The sequence below is a fragment of the Conger conger genome, chromosome 1 (assembly GCF_963514075.1).
Source record: "Conger conger chromosome 1, fConCon1.1, whole genome shotgun sequence".
Classification (NCBI taxonomy): Eukaryota; Metazoa; Chordata; class Actinopteri; order Anguilliformes; family Congridae; genus Conger; species Conger conger.
The window spans coordinates 84,288,444-84,307,517 of NC_083760.1; the positions used below are offsets into that span (position 1 = coordinate 84,288,444).

General features: G+C 46.6%; 2 protein-coding genes across 4 annotated transcripts; both read left to right on the forward strand.

The window, feature by feature from the left end:
• Positions 1-897: 897 nt before the first annotated feature.
• LOC133138980 (zona pellucida sperm-binding protein 3-like) lies at positions 898-10,014 on the forward strand. Of its 3 annotated transcripts, none has more exons than XM_061258188.1 (9): positions 898-1,300; positions 5,121-5,233; positions 5,826-5,929; positions 7,184-7,358; positions 7,644-7,755; positions 7,843-7,931; positions 8,472-8,542; positions 9,152-9,630; positions 9,941-10,014. In XM_061258188.1, the coding sequence occupies exons 1-8, from the start codon at positions 1,223-1,225 to the stop codon at positions 9,625-9,627; spliced, it is 1,218 nt and encodes a 405-aa protein (XP_061114172.1). In that variant the 5' UTR covers positions 898-1,222; the 3' UTR covers positions 9,628-9,630; positions 9,941-10,014. The 3 variants fall into 3 exon arrangements, with proteins under 3 accessions (XP_061114172.1, XP_061114180.1, XP_061114161.1); XM_061258196.1 differs by lacking the exon at positions 898-1,300 and adding an exon at positions 1,592-1,634; XM_061258177.1 differs by lacking the exon at positions 898-1,300 and adding an exon at positions 1,819-3,246.
• A 1,330-nt stretch (positions 10,015-11,344) lies between these two features.
• Positions 11,345-15,811, forward strand: LOC133137966 (zona pellucida sperm-binding protein 3-like; the record flags this gene model as incomplete). The annotated part of the gene is made up of 8 exons (XM_061256435.1): positions 11,345-11,503; positions 11,614-11,729; positions 12,200-12,303; positions 12,548-12,722; positions 12,832-12,943; positions 13,883-13,971; positions 14,914-14,999; positions 15,201-15,811. Coding segments are annotated over exons 1-8 (1,317 nt in total), but the record flags the coding sequence as incomplete, so codon positions are not given.
• Between the last annotated feature and the right edge of the window lie 3,263 nt (positions 15,812-19,074).

Genomic DNA, 19,074 nt, shown 5'->3' on the forward strand with positions numbered 1-19,074 from the left:
AAATTTAAGTATCATTTTCAAAATGAGTTTGTCACCTGGTATGTTCCTCTTCATATGAAACTACTATCTGAACTGTATATGTGAGTTTATATTACAGAATAGGAAAACATTACAACACAGGTTAAAGTGACATTAAGTCTGAGCTTGCCAATGGTTCAATACAGGCATTACCTGTATTGGACTCATTCTCTTTCAGTATGTGCATTGGTTGAGTATACAGTGCAGTCCGTTAGTATTTGGACAGTTGTATAATTTCTGTTCTTTGGCCCTGTAAACCAACACGTTGCATTTTAAATGAAACAATGCTATGAGGTTAAAATACTGACTGTCACCTTCAATTAAAAGGTATTTACATCCATATATGCTGATCCGTGTAGGAATCGCATGCTTTTTCTCCTATTTTAGGGGACCAAAATTAATCGGACAGTTGGTTGCTCAGAGGTTTCCGATTAGTCCGCTTTGTTCAATAGCTTCCTCATCAATTCCTTCCTAATATACATTGTTTAATTTCAAATCCAATGTGGTGGAGTACACGGCCAAGATGACGCATTGTACCACGGTCCAAGTACTTCCTGACTGCACTGTATATCCATACAACGACCATTATCCACGGGTTTGAATATGTTGCAATGACACGATCAAATATGGTATGAGCAATAGCCTCATGGCTAATGGGCTAATAAAATGCGGAAAAAAAGTGTATAATACACGAATGTTGAAAACGACAACCTCAAACCAAGGCACTACAGTACATTGTGCCTATTAGGTTGCATTTATCGGTAGCTTGGTGTTAAAACAGGTAGTAGCCTATATTACCACAATGTAAAAGTAACGTGCCATTTGCTGCCACCGTGTCCGCCGTAAATCACTTTGTGAAAAGTGTCGTTATAGTTAACTGAAACATTTTGTCCATATGTTGTGTAAACCAAAGGTGACTGCTCTAGCCGCGTAAATAGGAATCTGGCTAAAATATCACTTGTATCGGTGGGCATAAAATATAGCCTATATTTTATACAATTGCTTGTCATGACAAATTGATTATTTTTCGATAGACAACTAGAATTTATCCAATCTGCCTTTTTTCAGGTCACTACAAATGGAAACGTTTGTAGTGTTTTTGTCATTAAATAGGCAAACCTATTTAGCATGTGAACGTGACTTTTAGTTAAACTGCAATAAATCGGCCCATTTTCATGCGCGCTTCTCATTTGGTGAAATCTACATGCGACATGTGAAAGTCAGCACAGCACTGAAGTCCCGACGGCGTTTGGATTCTCAAGAAGGTGGAGTCCGCATTAAGGTGAGGTTCAACCCCCACGTGAGACTATGGTTCTCCAATCTGTGCAGGAATAATTGCCCATTCTAAGGTGCCCTTCGGTTATTCAAAATGCGGGCGTTAGATGAAGAAGTTAGCCCTGTCCAAGCGGTAGTCCACACTACCAAAGAGGTAATACAGCCAAATCGGTATTCTATGCTCAGGTTTTGATTTATATTGTTAAATCACGACAGGACCGAAGAATAAAGATCGGTTGACTAAACGCTGCCATCTCGCGCACAGAATAAGAACTACACCGCCCGCACCCATTTAGCCCACTTCTCTGTTGGCCGCGGAGGTGACGCCAAGCGTCATGATAGTAGGATACTAATGTTTTCTGGGTTTTGCTGAAATGTATATAGGTGTCATCATTTGAGCATGAACTACACGCATCTGGCTCTGTCTAGATCTATGGTATAGGTCTAGTTCTAGGGTTTTCGTTGTGATTATTGCTAGGGCATGGTAATTTAGCATCTGATGTTTTCCATGCGGTCGTGGTGAGCCGTTGGCTGGAATTAATAGCCTACGTTTCTTCCTCCAGAGAAAGTAAAAATGCATCATAAATGCCATGTATTGTCGTGGTATTGTTGCGAAATATCAGGCAGCCAACATGACCGGCCATTAAACTATGTTTACCTACATTCGACCTTTCAAAGTAGGCTACGTTCTCTAAACTAGCCTATAGCCTAGTGAGTAGGCTTGATGGGAATCATGCTTTTCACTCTCTCTCCATGGTTCTGATTTCCGGTACAGATGAAAACGTTCACGGAAGGGCTGCTGTTAATTCTGAAATTCCTCGAAACAACATTTTGAAGCAAGGGCTTTTAGACAAATCTGTAGCCAAGCCTAACTGTGACAGCGTCACGTTGCAGCAACTGGAAGTAGGCTGCTTTTTATAGGCATATGCCTTAAATGTATTGGCCTAAAACGGTTTTATTATTAAAATAGTCTAGGCTATATGCTACCCACATACTTATTCCAGTAGTTGGTTTTAATAATAGGCCTAACATCTAAGTTGAATCAAATGATAAGCTTTGTAGACTTTTTGACATAATTCTAAATGTGGTAGCTCTCAGTTAAATAGCCTAACTGTTAACCTATTCAATTGCCTCAAACTTCCTGCAATTAATTGAGTTTATTTAGAGGTGGGCTATCATGGACAGGTGCGCCTAATTAGAGCGTGAACTAAGTTTACATTATCCTACTCAAGGGTGTTTGAAGTTGACCGTCAGCTAGCTACTAATTTATACACTATTAAAAACAAAACAACTTTTAAAACTCACCGTCGGCCACTAAAAGCATATAGGTCTATTGGAAATAGTTTTCTAGCTGACGTTAGATTACGGTTTACTTCTATACTGAATCGAATTTGTTTTTTGGCGGCTGTAGTAAGCTAGAGTAAGGCGTCCGTAATGTGGCTGCATGGTCTGTCATTTTTCTGCTTCGTGGCTCTTTTTTCGCCGGCACCCGCCGGGCTAGTTGTGAAGGTGGGAAAGTGGGAGAGCAAGAAGCAGCCCGACCGCCGCTACCCGGTGATCGGGCCAAGGATGAGGGGACACGAACCCAGGACCGCCGCGCCCGCCCTACCGCCCTACCAACTCCCCATGTTCCGACATGTGAAAGCTCCAATTGTAGATATGGAGCTGTTCAGACCTGCTATGGGGTTAGGGCCCTTGCCCAGCGCTGTCAAGAGTCTCTTGCTTCCGCCACAGGACAGCTGGCTGGGCTATCCGACGGCTCCAGTCAGTAACCCCAGTGGAGTCGAAGTATGGTGCGGGAATGGTACGATTTCTGTGCGGGTGAACAGGAGAATGCTCGGGTTTTGGTGCCGACCATCAATGCTGTTCTTGGAAAATTGTAAGGCCTATCGTTTCAACAGAGACTACATTTACTTTCACAATTTCCTTGACGAATGTGGAATTAGGCCAAGGGTAAGTATACCGTTAAATCAGACTATGGCAGTCCATCACCTGTATCACCTGTCACCACCTGTATTCAGGTGCTATGAAGCTATTAGCCTAGCCCCTGATTATTACACTACTCTTGGTGTCACACCATTGGTCTATCTAATCGCTAGGGTAAATATTATATTTATTTCTATTTAGCTTTGAATTTGGTCTTCAACTTGGGTCCCATGTGTATATCTGTCGAAATACAGAAATACAATATTTACATAATTCAATTTTTTTGCAGACAGTAGGCCTATTATTAATTCACTACAAAGAGCACGAAACTTACAATAGACATCAGAGCTTCACAGTCCAAACACAAGTGCAAAAACACTGTTACTAACCAAATAAAGTAGATATCACGCTGTGCATATGCGAAACAGTCAGTTCCCAAAACTACAGGTTCCATGTGTTAAACTTGACAACAGGAATAACACAAAGGTTTGTGGAACTGGGACTAACCAAATACATTACACTGAATGCAAGAACAGTACACTGATGTAGTTTGCCACTACTTGGCAGCACATGCCATACCACTATTGGCCTCTGTCTCTGCCTTTATGACCTTCTCTTGAAAAGCCAGGCTTGTGTGAGCTTTTTTGGACTTACGTTTGTTGGGATTCATCCTCTTGAGAATCGCTCCACAAATAGTATTAGCACTGCTAACAATAACACAATTACTTTTGTCAGACATCAGGTTGTGCTCAAGTGGGCTCAGGTTTTCTCCTGACCGGTTTCAACATACTAGTGGAGCTACTACAGTCGCAACACTTCCTCGAGCATATGGTTATCACAGGTTCCACCTTAACTGCGATAGCACCATCTCCTGGGCACTTATAGTTTTACAACATGCAGTAGAAGAGAAAATACTCATGCACTATTTTATGCCTGCATAATTCCATTTCAGTTCTGTAAGTGCATTGTAATTTCAGTTTAGTTGTCATTTTTAAAACTAATTTCAGTTTACGGGAATTGTCCCTTTTACCAAGCCCCCACACCCCATACCTACAGTTTTCTGGCTTCTGATATCCTTACCTTATCATTACATTACATTACATTACATGATTGGCATTTGGCAGACGCTCTTATCCAGAGCGACGTACAGTTGATTAGACTAAGCAGGAGACAATCCTCCCCTGGAGCAGTGCAGGCTTAAGGGCCTTGCTCAAGGGCCCAACAGCTGTGCGGATCTTATTGTGGCTACACCGGGATTAGAACCACCGACCTTGCGTGTCCCAGTCATTGACCTTAACCACTACGCTACAGGCCACCCCTGCATCAATGGCAACTGCAACGACAACAGTCACATAACAGCTCTGTGGCAACAGCGCTCTGTAACTGGAGTTCTCAGTATGGCACCGTGTCTGTTTTAGAAAGCTGTTTGGCGGTGCTTTTTCCCCCACTTTACATTTACATTTTAGTCATTTGGCAGATGCTTTTATTCCAAAGGGACTTACAAGTGCATAGGTTCTTCCACAAGTTAAAGCATCACATCCATAACTAGTAAAATACACATGAAGTGCTGTTCTAAACAAGAAATAGTAATCGTAAGTGCAAGGTTTTTATTTTCTTTTTAATCTTTTTTTTTTTTTTGGGTTGGACAAGAGGGATATCGGAAAGGGGGGGGGGGGGTCAGGAGGTAGGACTAAGGTACAGTTTGAAAAGGTGTGTTCTTAGTCTGCATCGAAATAGGGGGAGGGATTCTGCTGTCCTGACAGTGGTAGGCAAGTCATTCCACCACTGAGGAACCAGAACGGAAAACCGGTGTGAACGTGCAGCTCGACCGTCAGGTTTTTTTTTACTTTGAACACTCAGTGCCCAGTTCCCTCACGTTCCATCCCTGTTTGTGTTTCCAGATTGTGGATGGTCAGCTGGTGTACACCAGCATCCTGCGCTACGTCCCTGAAAGACAGGGGGCGGTGATCAGGGCCGTGCCCCTCTCCCTCTCCATTCACTGCGTCTACAACAGGTATGGGACGCCGGGCCTCGCTCCTCCTGGTGGGCCGTGGGCAGCACCATGTTCCTTCTTTCCAGCCGAACTAGGGAACTAGGAGGGAAGCTGAGTCCCGTAAGGCAGTGGTCATCGCTCCTGGTCCAGGCGGGTTGCTGGGCCTGCTGGTTCTTGTTGTTGCTTGATGCTTAATTAAAGCGGTTGATATGGCCAGTATATAATCAGGATCTGAGACTGGAGTAAAAACCACCCATACAGCGTTGAGTTTGAGACCACTGGTGTGGAGCCTTGCTCTCTCACATGGGGAAACCCCAATCCTGGGGCCAGTTAGTATGCAGTTTTTTTTATTTCCACCCGTTACCCAAGCTGAAACACTTACCTGGCTGGACAACAATGCCGTTTCACTGAGTAACCACAGTGAAGACGCGTGCTTTGTGCTTCACATAAAGACACGAGAACAGTTTTCAGCTGTCATTCATCAGCTTATCAATATGTTTAGCGGAAATCTCAGCTCACGAAAATTGGCTGATTAGACCCTGAAGAGCAGAAGTTAGGAAACATAGGAACAGAGATGACCCTCCTTGCCCACCCCTGGTTCCTTCCCCTACAGGTTTCACTATACCTACAAGGTTGGCTATGTTCCTCATCTGAAAAGCTTTGCATTCACCAAGACTATTAGCACGGAGCGGTACTTCAGCCTGGTGCCCTGCAATGGTGAGCATGTCTTTTCGGGAGTTTGGGGGGGGGGGGGGTTAATGTGCAGAAGTGAGGTATCCTGTCTTATAGGAGAGTGGGCTTCCCCAAACCTGGTCCTGGAGGTGCCTTGAGATTTCTTTTCTTTGATATTGGGGCAACATTGGCTCAGGCGGTTAGAGCAGTCGTATGGCTGTCGGAGGGTTGCCGGTTCGATCCTACCCTGGGTGTGTCGAAGTGTCCCTGAGCAAGACACCTCACCCTCTCCTGACAAGCTGGTTGGTGCCTTGCATGGCAGCCATTCGCCATTGGTGTGTGAATGGGTGAATGAGAAGCATCAATCGTACCGCGCTTTGGATAAAGGCGCTAAATAAATGCCAACCATTTACCATTTATATTCAGTCCTTAATTGACCAATATTGATTACACAGTTGATTACCTGGTTATCCCACCATGCCCCGTTTTTGGGTCTGAACTCCCTGTAGATTTTTGTTTTCCTGGCCTTCCAGGAGCAGGCTGGCAGTTAGTTGGAGCACTGTTATCAGGGGAGGTCCAACACACCTGGTAGTGTTGACAGGGCATATGCAAAGGAATTATTATGAGACGTTTAGAGATCAATATCATATTTGCCACTTAGGCCGAATTTTTATAGCACAGTTTATAAGAAACCACACAATACTGACAACGCACAATGTACAGTACCTACCATACAACTTTTACTAACGTATAATTTCATCAGTAATATATTAGATAACCTACATAAATTTGGACCTCTAGCCAGCAATACATAATTCATTTGTATCTTCTTTGTTGGTAAAAGGCTTTGTTGGTAAATTACTACCAAAATAGAGAACATTATTATACTTTCAAGGTACATTTGGGAAATTTGTTCCTTGAAGAATAAAAATGTACCTCCACTGTGCCTTTAGTGTATTAGTGTATTTTATAGTCCAGTGTGAGCAATAACTTTTTTAATGCCTCTTTTTCCTCCTCTTGAAACTCAAAGGCAATGATAACAGAGTAGTGGTTAAAGAGGGTGGGTTTTCCAGTTATTGAAAAATAAGCCTAGTGGTTATGGTACATGACTGGGACCCGGAAGGTTAGTGGTTCAAGCTCCAGTGTAGCCACGATGAGATCTGCACAGCTGTTGGGCCCCTGGTTATCCCTTACTTAGTCTAATCAAATGTAAGTTGCTTTGGATAAAGACGTCCGCTAAATAACTGTAAAAAACAAACAAACAAAGCAGCAGAGTGTCTTTTCCTTTTCTTGAACCAGAGCACTGGGAGAGACTGGGCTCCACAGAGAGCTACATGCTTGGAGCACCCATGAATTTTGAAGCCTCCACAACCCGACTTTCCAGAATGGACCGCGTGTCTGTCACCACCTGTCACATCACCGTGTCCAAGGACCCCTACTCGGTGCCTCGGATGGATGTGATCGAGAACTTCGGGTAATGCCATTTCAGGCCAGCGTGCTTTGGGTTGTGTGTGTGACCTGATGCACATTCACCCATGGACTACTGTGGAAACTTTACTTTATGTTGCATTCATTTAGCGGAATGCAGTAATTATACCGAGATGCATACGATAGAAAGTGCATTCTGGGTAATATGAACAAGAGTGACAAACGAGACCTGACTAGTGACATCCCCGAACCAGCGACGGCGGCGTTGCTAAAACACTGGAATGCAAGTCCACTGTGCTAACACAGAACCATAATACCAACTGAATTTTAGGTGCATGGTGGACAGCCGTAGATTTGGGAGCCGGTCAAAGTTCCACAGCTACATGGCTGGTGTCCTGCGGTTCTCCATCGACGCCTTCGTGTTCCCAGGAATCTCGTCCCAGGTGACGTTTCAGCAGCCGGCGTTCTTGCACACCTGAAGTGTGACGGGTTTTCCCAAACACCCGCCAATTCATGTCATTCGCCCACAGTATCTGTACCTGCACTGTGAGATGACCGAAGGGGATTATTCTGCAACTCCAACCGCCAAGTCCTGCACCTTCAACAGTAAGATGCAAAGGTAGACTTTTAGATTTTCGATTTTAGGGCTCCAATCTAGTGAGCCAGTACCACTTATATTTGTGTGACCGTGTATCATTCTTACCTCCCAGTGGGGAAAGTTCAGCTTCCGCCAGACTCATCGGCAGTTGTGTAGCAACTTAAGGAAACCAGTAATGACCCAGTTGAAGATGAGACTGACACATAATGGGTGCTTGAACATAAAGGAACACTGGTGTTGTCATGACATCCGCACCCTGACACCTGGCTCTGCTGGGCGGGGGGGGGGTGACTTCAGCATAAGGGCTGTCTTACCTCCCACCAACTGTTTAGGTTACACAGACTCATAGTCACTTTAAAGTGTAGCAACTGGTTACGTTGAAGTTCAAGATGTGACTGAAACGGGTGCGTGAAAATGCAGGAACACTGGTGACGTCATCGTGATCACAACCTGGTCTGTAGGGCTCTTCTTCTGAGCTTCTTGTGGTTGCACTTTCACCTACGTGCCTGTGCTGTAATCTGTGGTGCGTTGTGGTCCTGACTGCGTTGTGCTCTCCGTAAGGTGGGAGGAGTTGTTCGGCTCGGTGTCCGTCTGCACCTGCTGTGACTCCCAGTGCGGTCCCAACCGGATTCGTAAGTAAATAAGTCGAGAGAAATCAATGTCGATGTTTAGTCGTGAGTTAAACCGGAAACCATCATGAGAGTGGTTTAGCATTTTCTACACGACCATTTAACAAATATGACTCGCCACTTGTCATTTTGGCTTATATTTCAGATTCAGACTAGTTGTTAACAATGCCTCTTTAATAAACACACTGTCCCCAATTTTGTGGGGTGCATCCATATTTTCTCTCTGCGAGGGCAGCCTATAGTCAATTGGTTAAGGTACATGACTGGGACATGGAAGGTTGTTGGTTCAAGCCCCGAGGTAGCCAAGATAAGATCCGCACAGCTGTTGGGCCCTTGAGCAAGGCCCTTAACCCCACGTTGCTCCTGGGGGGGGGGATTGTCACCTGCTTCGTCTAAATCAGCTGTAAGTTGCTTTGGATAAAGGCATCAGCTAAATAACTGTAATGTGGTGTTTATTTAGCTATGCACGTGTGCTTTGTTTTGCACTTGGGTGTGCCACCTCATTGCCCTGTCTCGCACTGTCTGGGTTGGAATGGCTCTCACAATGGCCAGGTTGTAAGGCAGCGGCACTTCCTCATAGGATGATGCTGATGCTTGTGTGTGTTTTTACAGATGCAGGACACTCCTCCTTGTACCCCTCTCCAAGGTCCCTGATCACCAGCGACCCGTGGAGCGTTGCCATGACGAAAGGTGCAGGGGGGGCTCAGCAGGTTGACAGGGGGGAGGCAGACGTGGGACAGGAGGCTAAAGGGGCGGGTCCAGTGACAGAGCCAATAGACTACGGGGAGGAGGAGTCCGAGGCGGGGTCAAGAGAGACCAAGCAGGGGCCCAGGGACCCTGTGCAAGTTCGAGCGTCTTGGGGAAGGGGGCGGGGACAGGGGTCAGAGGGGCGCTCCAAGGTAGGGGCGCAGGAGGAGCTTTTGAGAGCCGAGGGGGAGCCTGCCTTGTGGCGGGAGGACGACCAAGGACCGGACCTGGACCAGGAAGAGGCGGAGGAAGACGGAGGTTTGCAGGAGGAAGTCGGAGCCGAGGACGGGCCCTCCTCCCGCACGGTAGCTGGGAAGGTTTTGGAGTCCCTCGCCATATGAAAAGTAACGTCAACTATTACAAACTGACAAACAAACAAACAAACAAATGAAAGCACTGGGGGGCCAGTTTCACGGACTAGTCCGAGACCAAATTAAATTCTGAATGGCGATTCTCTGTACAAAACCTCAGATAACTTTATGAACTGTATCATTAAGTCAAGGACTAAACTTTAATCTGTGTCTGTGAAAGCATTCCTATATCTCCGGCGTGATACTTCAAGCTCACTTTCATTAGACATGTTTGTCTTTCTTGTTATTGTGCATGATTTGGCATGGATCTGATTATGGAGCTACGCCTTTCTTCCTTCTCCAGGACACTCACTCCATTGACTTGAATGGATCTTGATTGATCTCACCACAATGGGAAAATAAATCTCAGCAAAAGGCTATGGATTCCTTGCTTGACTTGCGTCTGATGACATTTTGGGAAAGTGGGGATTTGGTCATCCATGTATGTTTGGAACATGTATTAACCAATGAGGCACATTGGCACGCCTTCCCAAAAGCTCATAGCTACGTATTGATCACTGACCTGCAAGGTTAACTTCATAAACACACATACCAATTCTACTGACAACACATTTTCAGTACCTCAAAGGTACCCTATATGTAACATCATCAAAGTGATAAACAAATCTAATTTACAATATATTAATACAAATAAAAAGTTATATATACATATATAAAATTTTCATTAGATTTAGAAGTAGGATTCCTACTGATTAACAAAAGTTGGGTTGTATATTGAGAAAATGTAGCCTTATATTAAGAAGGATTCATGTACTTGCATATTATACGCGCAGATCATTCACAAACATGTCGGTAAATCTAGAAATATAGACCTATTCACAACATCACATCCGAATAGCAAGCGAGAATCCGGTCAGGTACTCTACCAAAACATTGTAGGTCAATCAGCGCGAGATCGGTCGACCATAGTCTATGTGGCTGTGAGATGGGTGGTAGTAAAATTATAATTTAAAATGCAGAAGTATTATAGTATTCCTGACACTTTGACATGACGTTTGTGTATTCGGTACAAGGTTTTTTTTTGTTTGTTTTTTTTTTGCTGTCAAAGTGTGTTAAATATAATACAACGAAGAATTCCGTACAGTACAAACCAATCCGTTGCTTAATACGCATCTGCTTGCTTTAGGCTAATTAAGCCGCGTCAACAACAGGTGATTTTAATTACTGTCAGTGAATTTGGGATCTTTGTATTTTAGAATAAGTACCGAGACCTCACAGATGGGAAAACACAAACAGGTTTGAAGCTGTGTTGTTATTGCTCAAAATATTCCACTTTCCATGTAATGGGTCCATTTCTGCTTTCTCTGTGTGTCTTTTCGTGCGGTTTTTATTCATTCTTGTGCGAGCGCCACAACAAACAGCGAGGATCCGCCTGGACTACCGTGACCACGGCTCCTGCGCCGCACATCACGGACAGTGGTGCGGTTGTTCACACGCAAGGGTTCCTTGGGCGAGGGGACGCGATTGAAAACAAGAGCCAGCCACCGCTTCCGTGGCCATACCTTTCCCTCCCAATGTTCCAGCACTCGATCGCTCCTCTTGTAAATAAAGAGCTAATGAGGCCCAGCCGCCTGACCGGCCAAGGGCCCATGCCAGGAAATCTGAAAAAGCTTTTGCTTCCCGTTGCTACGCAGAGCCCGACCAGACCCTCTCCTAGAAGCAAAGATGTGGCCTTCGTAACGTGCCAGTTCAACAAAATTCGCGTCACAGTCCACAGGAAATATCTGGGCTCTCAGGCTTTGCGTTCGCAGTTGTCTCTTGGAACGTGCGGCGTCAGCAACCAAACAGAAAACTACTTTATCTTTTTTTACGACGTCAGCGAATGTGGAAGAAAAATATCGGTAAGGTGTGTGTCTGTGTGCGTTTGAGAGGGAGAGCGAGAGATCATTGAATAAAGTCTTTATCTCCTACGTAACATAGTAGAAGCACTGCGTAAACTGAATCCTTTCAATTCAGATGATCAACAATCAACTGGTGTTCGCAAACACACTCTACTATACCCCCGACAAACCCAAAGGACTCATCCGGACAGCCGTACCCTTCGCTCTGCAGGTTTTATGCCTTTATAACAGGTACGACCCATATGGCAGCGTCCCTTTCCCATGTTTAATTTAAAACTGATCATAATTTATCTTCACCGACATAACTGTTACTAACATTGTACCATTGCATTATTATTTATATTTATTTATTTAATGTTTTTTCTTAAACATACGTGTAAGTCAATGTAGTGGCATTCAGTGAATGACCTGGAAACCTTTTGGTGGGCATGTGCTCAAAATAAAAAAAGGCTACCTATGGTAAACTGTACTATATACATTTTTTAAAAACTTTTACTGTCTCTGGGCAGGTGGCTTCAGCATGTGCTGGTGTCTCAATGCCCGGCCTGGAATCCAATGTAGATGAGCTCTATCGGAGCTAAGAGCTGGTGCCCACACACTTCCTCTAGGCCAGGATTACGAAAGAACCTAATTTCTGTGATAATTTGCGTTTTTTTTCGGTGACGGTGAAAAATTCCATATTTCCTTCCCCTTTGCTGCAGATTTTACTACTCCTATAAAATTGGATATCTGCCGGAGATTAAGACTCAACAGTTCTTCATGAGCATGATCCCGAGCGGTGACTTCACACTCACTACTTGCAACGGTAAACATGACTGCTTTGGATTCAAATACTTTCCTGTGCTCCATTGCTCATGCCTGGTGCAATTCGTCCGACTGGAAGGCAGGGTTTGCACTTTTTGAGAGCGTTTTGTAGGTTCCAATACACCAGACAAGCTCCGTAAAGCTTAACAAGCTATTTAAATCCAAAGCAATGGTGTATTTGACCCGGGTCTGGTTGGTGTTGGACAGGTTGTTGATATAACAGATTTTTCCTTTTCCCCTCTCAGCTGAGTGGCAGAGACTCCCTGAATCAACAGGCTACATCATCGGAAGCCCCATGTACTTTGAGGCCAGTTTGCCATCCATCTCTTGGGACCAAAGGCTTTATGTCAGCTTCTGCTACGCCACTCGTTCCCGAAATATCGGCAACACGCTCCATTACATGGTGATCGGGGAATATGGGTAACAGGCACAATAATCTGCCCCCCCTCCCCCTCTTCCCCTGTTGCCATGGTGCTGTTTCCATGGTGTTCTACAGTGTGGCGTCACACGTGCGTTTCTCTGCTTTCAGGTGCATGGCGGACAGCGCGGTCCCCGGCAGCAGGGCCAGGTTCGTCCGGCACGAAAGGAACGTTCTGAGGTTCGTGGTGGAGGCCTTCGTCTTCGAGGGAGTGCCGGAGGAGGTGAGGATGATGATGATGGTGGATGCCTCCTTCTTCCAGGCTCACGTCACAGTACGCTAGTTATACAGTCGTTTAGACTTACAGTTGGTTAGACGAAACCCCCCTGGCCAGCTGCACTGATCTTTTTGTGGCCACACTGGGGCTTGACTCACCAGCCTTCCGCGCCTCAGTCAAGCACCTTGGCCACTAGTTGGCCCCATAGGCTTTATGGTGGACGTCTTTCTCTTTGAGGGACTTCCGGATGAGGTGATCTTCTGAGTTTCAGTCAGCAGGTCTTGTCTGCGGGTCTGTCCGCGCTTCACTGCATGCCAGCTGTAATGTCCTTGATCAGGTGTCTGCGGTTAACCGTCTACACACGAGCTTGCCCAGTGGACTGAAAGCAAGCGGCGCTTAGCCCCACACACTTTAAAAAACATTTTTTTTAATATAAATTTATTTCTGATTTTTCCATTTCTCTCCAAATTTGGTAGCCAATTGTTCCCTGTCTGATCCAATTAGAGTTAGTCTGCCCACACCCTGTCCCTCAGCGGCCCGAAGGAGAGCGACACGCCTTCTTCAAGCGGTCTCATCCCTGATTCCAAGGCGCCCAAGTTGCTTTATTATGCGACGATCTACTAACCCTGCCAAGTCCCTCCCTCTGGAGCAGCAAGCCAATTATGCTGCTCCACGTGATCCGGCCAAACTTGGCTTTTGGCAGGACCGGGAATCGAACCCCGGTCCCCGGTGTGCAACTGCAGCGAACTGCAACCACAAGTCTGCTGCGCCTTAGCCTGTTGCGCCACCGCGGCCCCAGCCCCGCACACGTTTGCAGGTGAACGCGTGCTTTTAGGAGCGGCCTCCCAATATGGAGCCAGAAGGTCACAGCGCGCTGTGGATAGAGGGGGCGGGGGTTGTTGAAGATGTATTTTGATGAAAGGGCTGTGCCTGTCTCCCTCTCAGCATCTCTACATGCACTGCGAGATGTTCGTGGCTGACGTTGTTCCAACAGAAATGGCCAAATCCTGCACCTACAACTCTACAGCAGGCAGGTAAGGGACAGATGTGACCGGGGACTGCAGCCAAAAAGTATGATTGAATATGTTTGTTCACACCCGAATACAAATGCTATCTAATTTTTAATATGTCATAATTTAGCCCTCTCCAAACAATGATATCACCCATGTATACAGTCCCACTCCTTTCCCCTATGTTGCAGAGTATGGATTAAGAAAAAATAGTGGAGGCAACAGGTGAAACCAAAGACTAAAATCTTGCAAGATATCTGCAATATCGTGGTTGTGACTGAAGAACTGTAGAAAAAACAACGGGTCTATTGCAGTAGTATTCTCAATCAAAAGATGCCTGCATTCATTGATCATTCATTTACCTTAGACTTTTATCTAAAAACGTCCGGTTGGATAGACTAAGCAAGGGGCACTCCCCTCTGGAGCAATGGTGGGGTCAAAGGCCTTGCTCAAGGAGTTGCATCCCAGGGACAGTATCTCATAAAACGCTCTTTCGCTGATACTGGAGATTGATATGGGCCACGTTCTGCCCCGACAAAACATAGCAAAGCGTCCATTTAAAGAGAAACGGTGGCGTATTGAACGTCCTGTTGCAAACCGTGGGCGGACTGACTGACGTAGTACGGTGACTGACATTGCTCCTATGGCATCTGAAAGGACATTCTCCGGCCTTTAAAGCGTAGGCATACGTTGTTATTGATTCAAGCTACACCCACCAAACTGGAGCAAACGTAGCTCAAAGCCTGGTGCAAAATGTTGTGCCCCGTTGGGAGAAAACGTTTCGTTCAACACAGAAACCATAGCAAGACGTTTTCAGATTGAGCGTGCCCGTGGTTTTGACACGAGATACAGGTTGTACCAGTTATTCAGAGGGAACAGAACATGAAATCATGACTTGAGTGCCGTTCCCTGTTAATGGCGCCCCCCTCCTCCTCTGTTTCCGACTTCACCTTTGTGTCCTGACAGGTGGGAGGAGCTGTATGGCGACCCCCAGGTGTGCTCCTGCTGTGACTCCACCTGCGTCACCAACGCCTCAGCAGCTGCTCTTCCCGGTGAGAACGGCCCTCCTCCACACGGGGATGGGTGGGCGATGAGGTTTGGGGAGCGCTCGGTGAAAACGTTCCCAGCTTGCGGAACTCTTTTCTGGGAGCTTGCACTCGGCCAGGGGATGTATTCCGCTCGGCATTGAAGAGGTCTGGATTCTTACCCCCGCCCCAACCCCCCAACCCGCCCCATCCTGTCTCTGCTTTCAGCCACCAAGAAAATGGTCACCAGCGGCTCCTGGATGCTGGAATCCGAAGGTGGAGTGGTCCCGGGGGAGGCCACTGTAGAGTGGGACGAGATTACACCCACTGAGACCAGGACTGTGACTGAGTCCATGGCTACAACCGTGACTGGGCCCCTGACCAGAAAGGTCACGAAACCAGTGACCAGAAGGGTGACACAACCAGTGACCAGAAGGGTGACACAACCAGTGACCAGAAGGGTGACACAACCAGTGACCAGAAGGGTGACACAACCAGTGACCAGAATGGCGACACAACCAGTGATCAGAAGGGTGACACAACCAGTGACCAGAAGGGTGACACAGCCAGTGACCAGAATGGTGACACAGCCAGTGACCAGAATGGTGACACAACCAGTGACCAGAAGGGCGACACAACCAGTGACCAGAAGGGCGACACAACCAGTGACCAGAAGGGCGACACAACCAGTGACCAGAAGGGTGACACAACCAGTGACCAGAATGGTGACGCAGCCAGTGACCAGAATGGTGACACAGCCAGTGACCAGAAGGGCGACACAACCAGTGACCAGAAGGGCGACACAACCAGTTACCAGAAGGGTGACACAACCAGTGACCAGAAGGGCGACACAGCCAGTGACCAGAATGGTGACACAGCCAGAGACCAAAATGGTGACACAACCAGTGACCAGAATGGTGACACAGCCAGTGACCAGAATGGTGACACAACCAGTGACCAGAATGGTGACACAGCCAGTGACCAGAAGGGCGACACAACCAGTGACCAGAATGGTGACACAGCCAGTGACCAGAAGGGCGACACAACCAGTGACCAGAATGGTGACGGAGCCAGTGACCAGAAGGGCGACACAACCAGTGACCAGAAGGGCGACACAGCCAGTGACCAGAATGGTGACACAGCCAGTGACCAGAAGGGTGACACAACCAGTGACCAGAAGGGTGACTGAGACTGGGATTTTGAGGGGGACTCAGACCGTGGCCAGAAAAGTGACTGGACCAATGAGCGGAAAGGTGACAGAGACAGGAATTTTGAGGGGGACTCAGATCGTAACCGGAAAGGTGGATGAAACCGGGATTAGGAGAGGGACTCAGCCAGTGACCAGAAAGGTGACTGAGCCAGGAGTTAAAAGGGGGACTGAGAGGGTGACCAAGGAGAAGCCGGTGAAAGGGTCGGCTGTCGAGGAAGCGGAGGAGGAGCTCATGCCTCGCCTGTCATTCCAGGAAGTCTTCGGGATGCCCTGACTGTGGTGAGTGCTGTCATTCATCCTTTCTGTCCTGCCTGGTCCAAACGCTTCACCCCTGGAAAAATTCTGCAAGGTTAGCTTCAGGACCTTTCTCAGAGGTGCAACTGCATCACCCCGGCGAGTTACGTGTCCGGGGTGGTGCAGTATCCAAACTTGAAATGCTAACAAATAACTTGGTTAAAAACAGCCGCAAGAAGAATTAAGTCAAATGGATAATTTATAAAAAAAATTATACAACGCCAAAGTTTGGGTCTGGCCAGAAAGTATTCAACCTTGTCTGGTGTTTTGGAACCTATGAAATGCTCTCAAAACCCCCACCTTCTGGTCCTCTTGGTTGGCTCAATTGCACCAGGCAAGCTTAACAATTGAGCTTAACATCCAAATTTATTTAATCCAAAACAATTAGGTATTTGATCCAGGTCTGATGCTACTGTATGTATGACTGGATTCAGTCATGCATACCTTTTTCATTCCTTTTTGGGTTTTTTTCAAGCAAGTGTAAATTGAAATGCTATACAGTACCTTCTTTGAGGGGTTTGATCTCATGTCTGCCCACTCCCCCCGCAAACTAAATTGTAAATTTATCACTGATCCCAATTTCTGTCCCACAGGTGCCTTCTCTTCTGTGGATTTTTGAATTGCGCCAATAAAACTTTCAAATGTGTCCGTGTCCTGATGTTCCTTTTAGCCACTGTAAGGGGGTGTCCATTTTGTTGCTGAGACTACTGTTTGGGTTTCTACATCCTGGTGCCTGGACTGTGTTGCATTGAAGGATTAGAGCCGGTGACAGTATTGTTGTGTTGTCATGTCCTGTCCCTGTAAACTGCACTGTTGAGTGAAATGAATGAATTCTGCATGGTTCAGGGGGTAAGAGCATTCGCCTGGCAGTCAGACGGTTGCCGGTTCGATTCCACCCCGGGGTGTGTCAAAGTGACCCCAAAACCCCAATTGCTCCTGATGAGCGGGTTGGTGCCTTGCATGGCCGCCAACCAGTGTGTGTGTGTATGAATGGGTGATATGAGAGGCATCAATTGTACACCTCTTTGGATAAAGGTGCTATATAAATGCCAACCATTTGTTTCTGCTCCTCGTTGCATGGGCAGATGCCCTCCAATGGCACTTTGGTTATCCAGCCTAGGGACAGCTTGGTTCATACCCCTGAATTAAATGCAAATATGGAGTTTTAATAACTTTTCTCCATTTCTTCTGCCGTGACTAGAGCTTCCATGACCGTTGGGACACACGTTCTCCTCTCAGGTGCACCACTCTGGAAAGCTTCAGTGTGGTGTTTCTCAAATCCTGGAGGTTTGGGGGGGGTACAGAAATATGTATTTATTTGGGCGTGGCATGGAATCTTTCCAAAAATAATTTGGTGGAGCAGGGCTGCCGAACCCTGTTCCTGGAGATCTACCTTGCTTATGTTTTCATCTCAACCCCCCCAAAAAAAGGGCAACTCATTAAGAGATCTCCATAAGCTGTGAATCCATAGAATCGTGTGTGTCAAATTAGGGTTGACTATGGAAAGATAGATAGAGTTTATTTTTATTTATTTTTTTATGTGTAGTGATCACTCAAATACTTTATAAACCAGTAAACAGGCACAGGATGTGAAAACCACAACGACACTTCAAGGGAAATGAGAGTCAGCATTTCATTGCAGAATGAGCATTCAGTGTTGTGCAATTTCTAAGCTTATAAAATCATCTACTTAACTTCTACCTTTGAGAGCTTTAAGCACATAGCATTGCAGCAATGGTGGCTTTCTATCATACATTTTTTAACACGAGGGACATTCAGCCCACCTGGACCAATCGACCATTGGCCTAAGTAGCATAAGCTGAGTATAATGTCAGTAAACTCTATGGGTGGTGCTTTTATTTCTGCGTGTGTCAGTCTGACGGTCGATGTGCGTGTTACACAATCATGGCCCTCCAATCCAGCTTCCTGTTGACCTCTGGCTGTTCGCCAGCCTTGCCTCAGCTCAGCACGGGAGGAGCTCAGGCTCCAGTGTAGCTGTTTGTGTGCACCAGCGATCCCAAGATGCACCCGCACGCACACAGCGGTTTGGGGCAATAGAGCAGCAGGAAGCACGTTTGCATGCAGGGCGTCGACTGACCCACTTAGGCTGTAGGCTACGTGTGGGGCTTTAATGGCTGCCTGAGTCGCTGCAGGCAGGTTGGTTGAGTCTCAGCTGCTGTTGTGCAAGGGGGATGTGGCCATTTGTTTCCCAAATTGAGGCGGGAGGCGGGAGGCGGGGGGGGGGGGGGGGTTCCGCTTCAGTCAAATTCAGGTAGAGTAAAGGATGTTAGAGCAACTGAAGGAGGTGTGTTACCTGTACATGGTGTGTTCACTGTGGTGTTTTCTCTCCTTCTCCCTCTCTTTCCCTCTGAGCCTACGGTCTACATATTCAAAATGGCCCAGTAGTGACACTGCTGGATGTGGGGTGGCTGGCTCACAGAGAATGAGAGAATGCAACCTCTGTCTCCTGTGTTCTACACTGGAGGCTGCTGCAATGCCATCCATCCATCCATCATCTTAACCTGCTTATCCTGAACAGGGTTGCAGGGGGGCTAGAGCCTATCCCATCACACATTGGGCGAAAGGCAGGAATACACC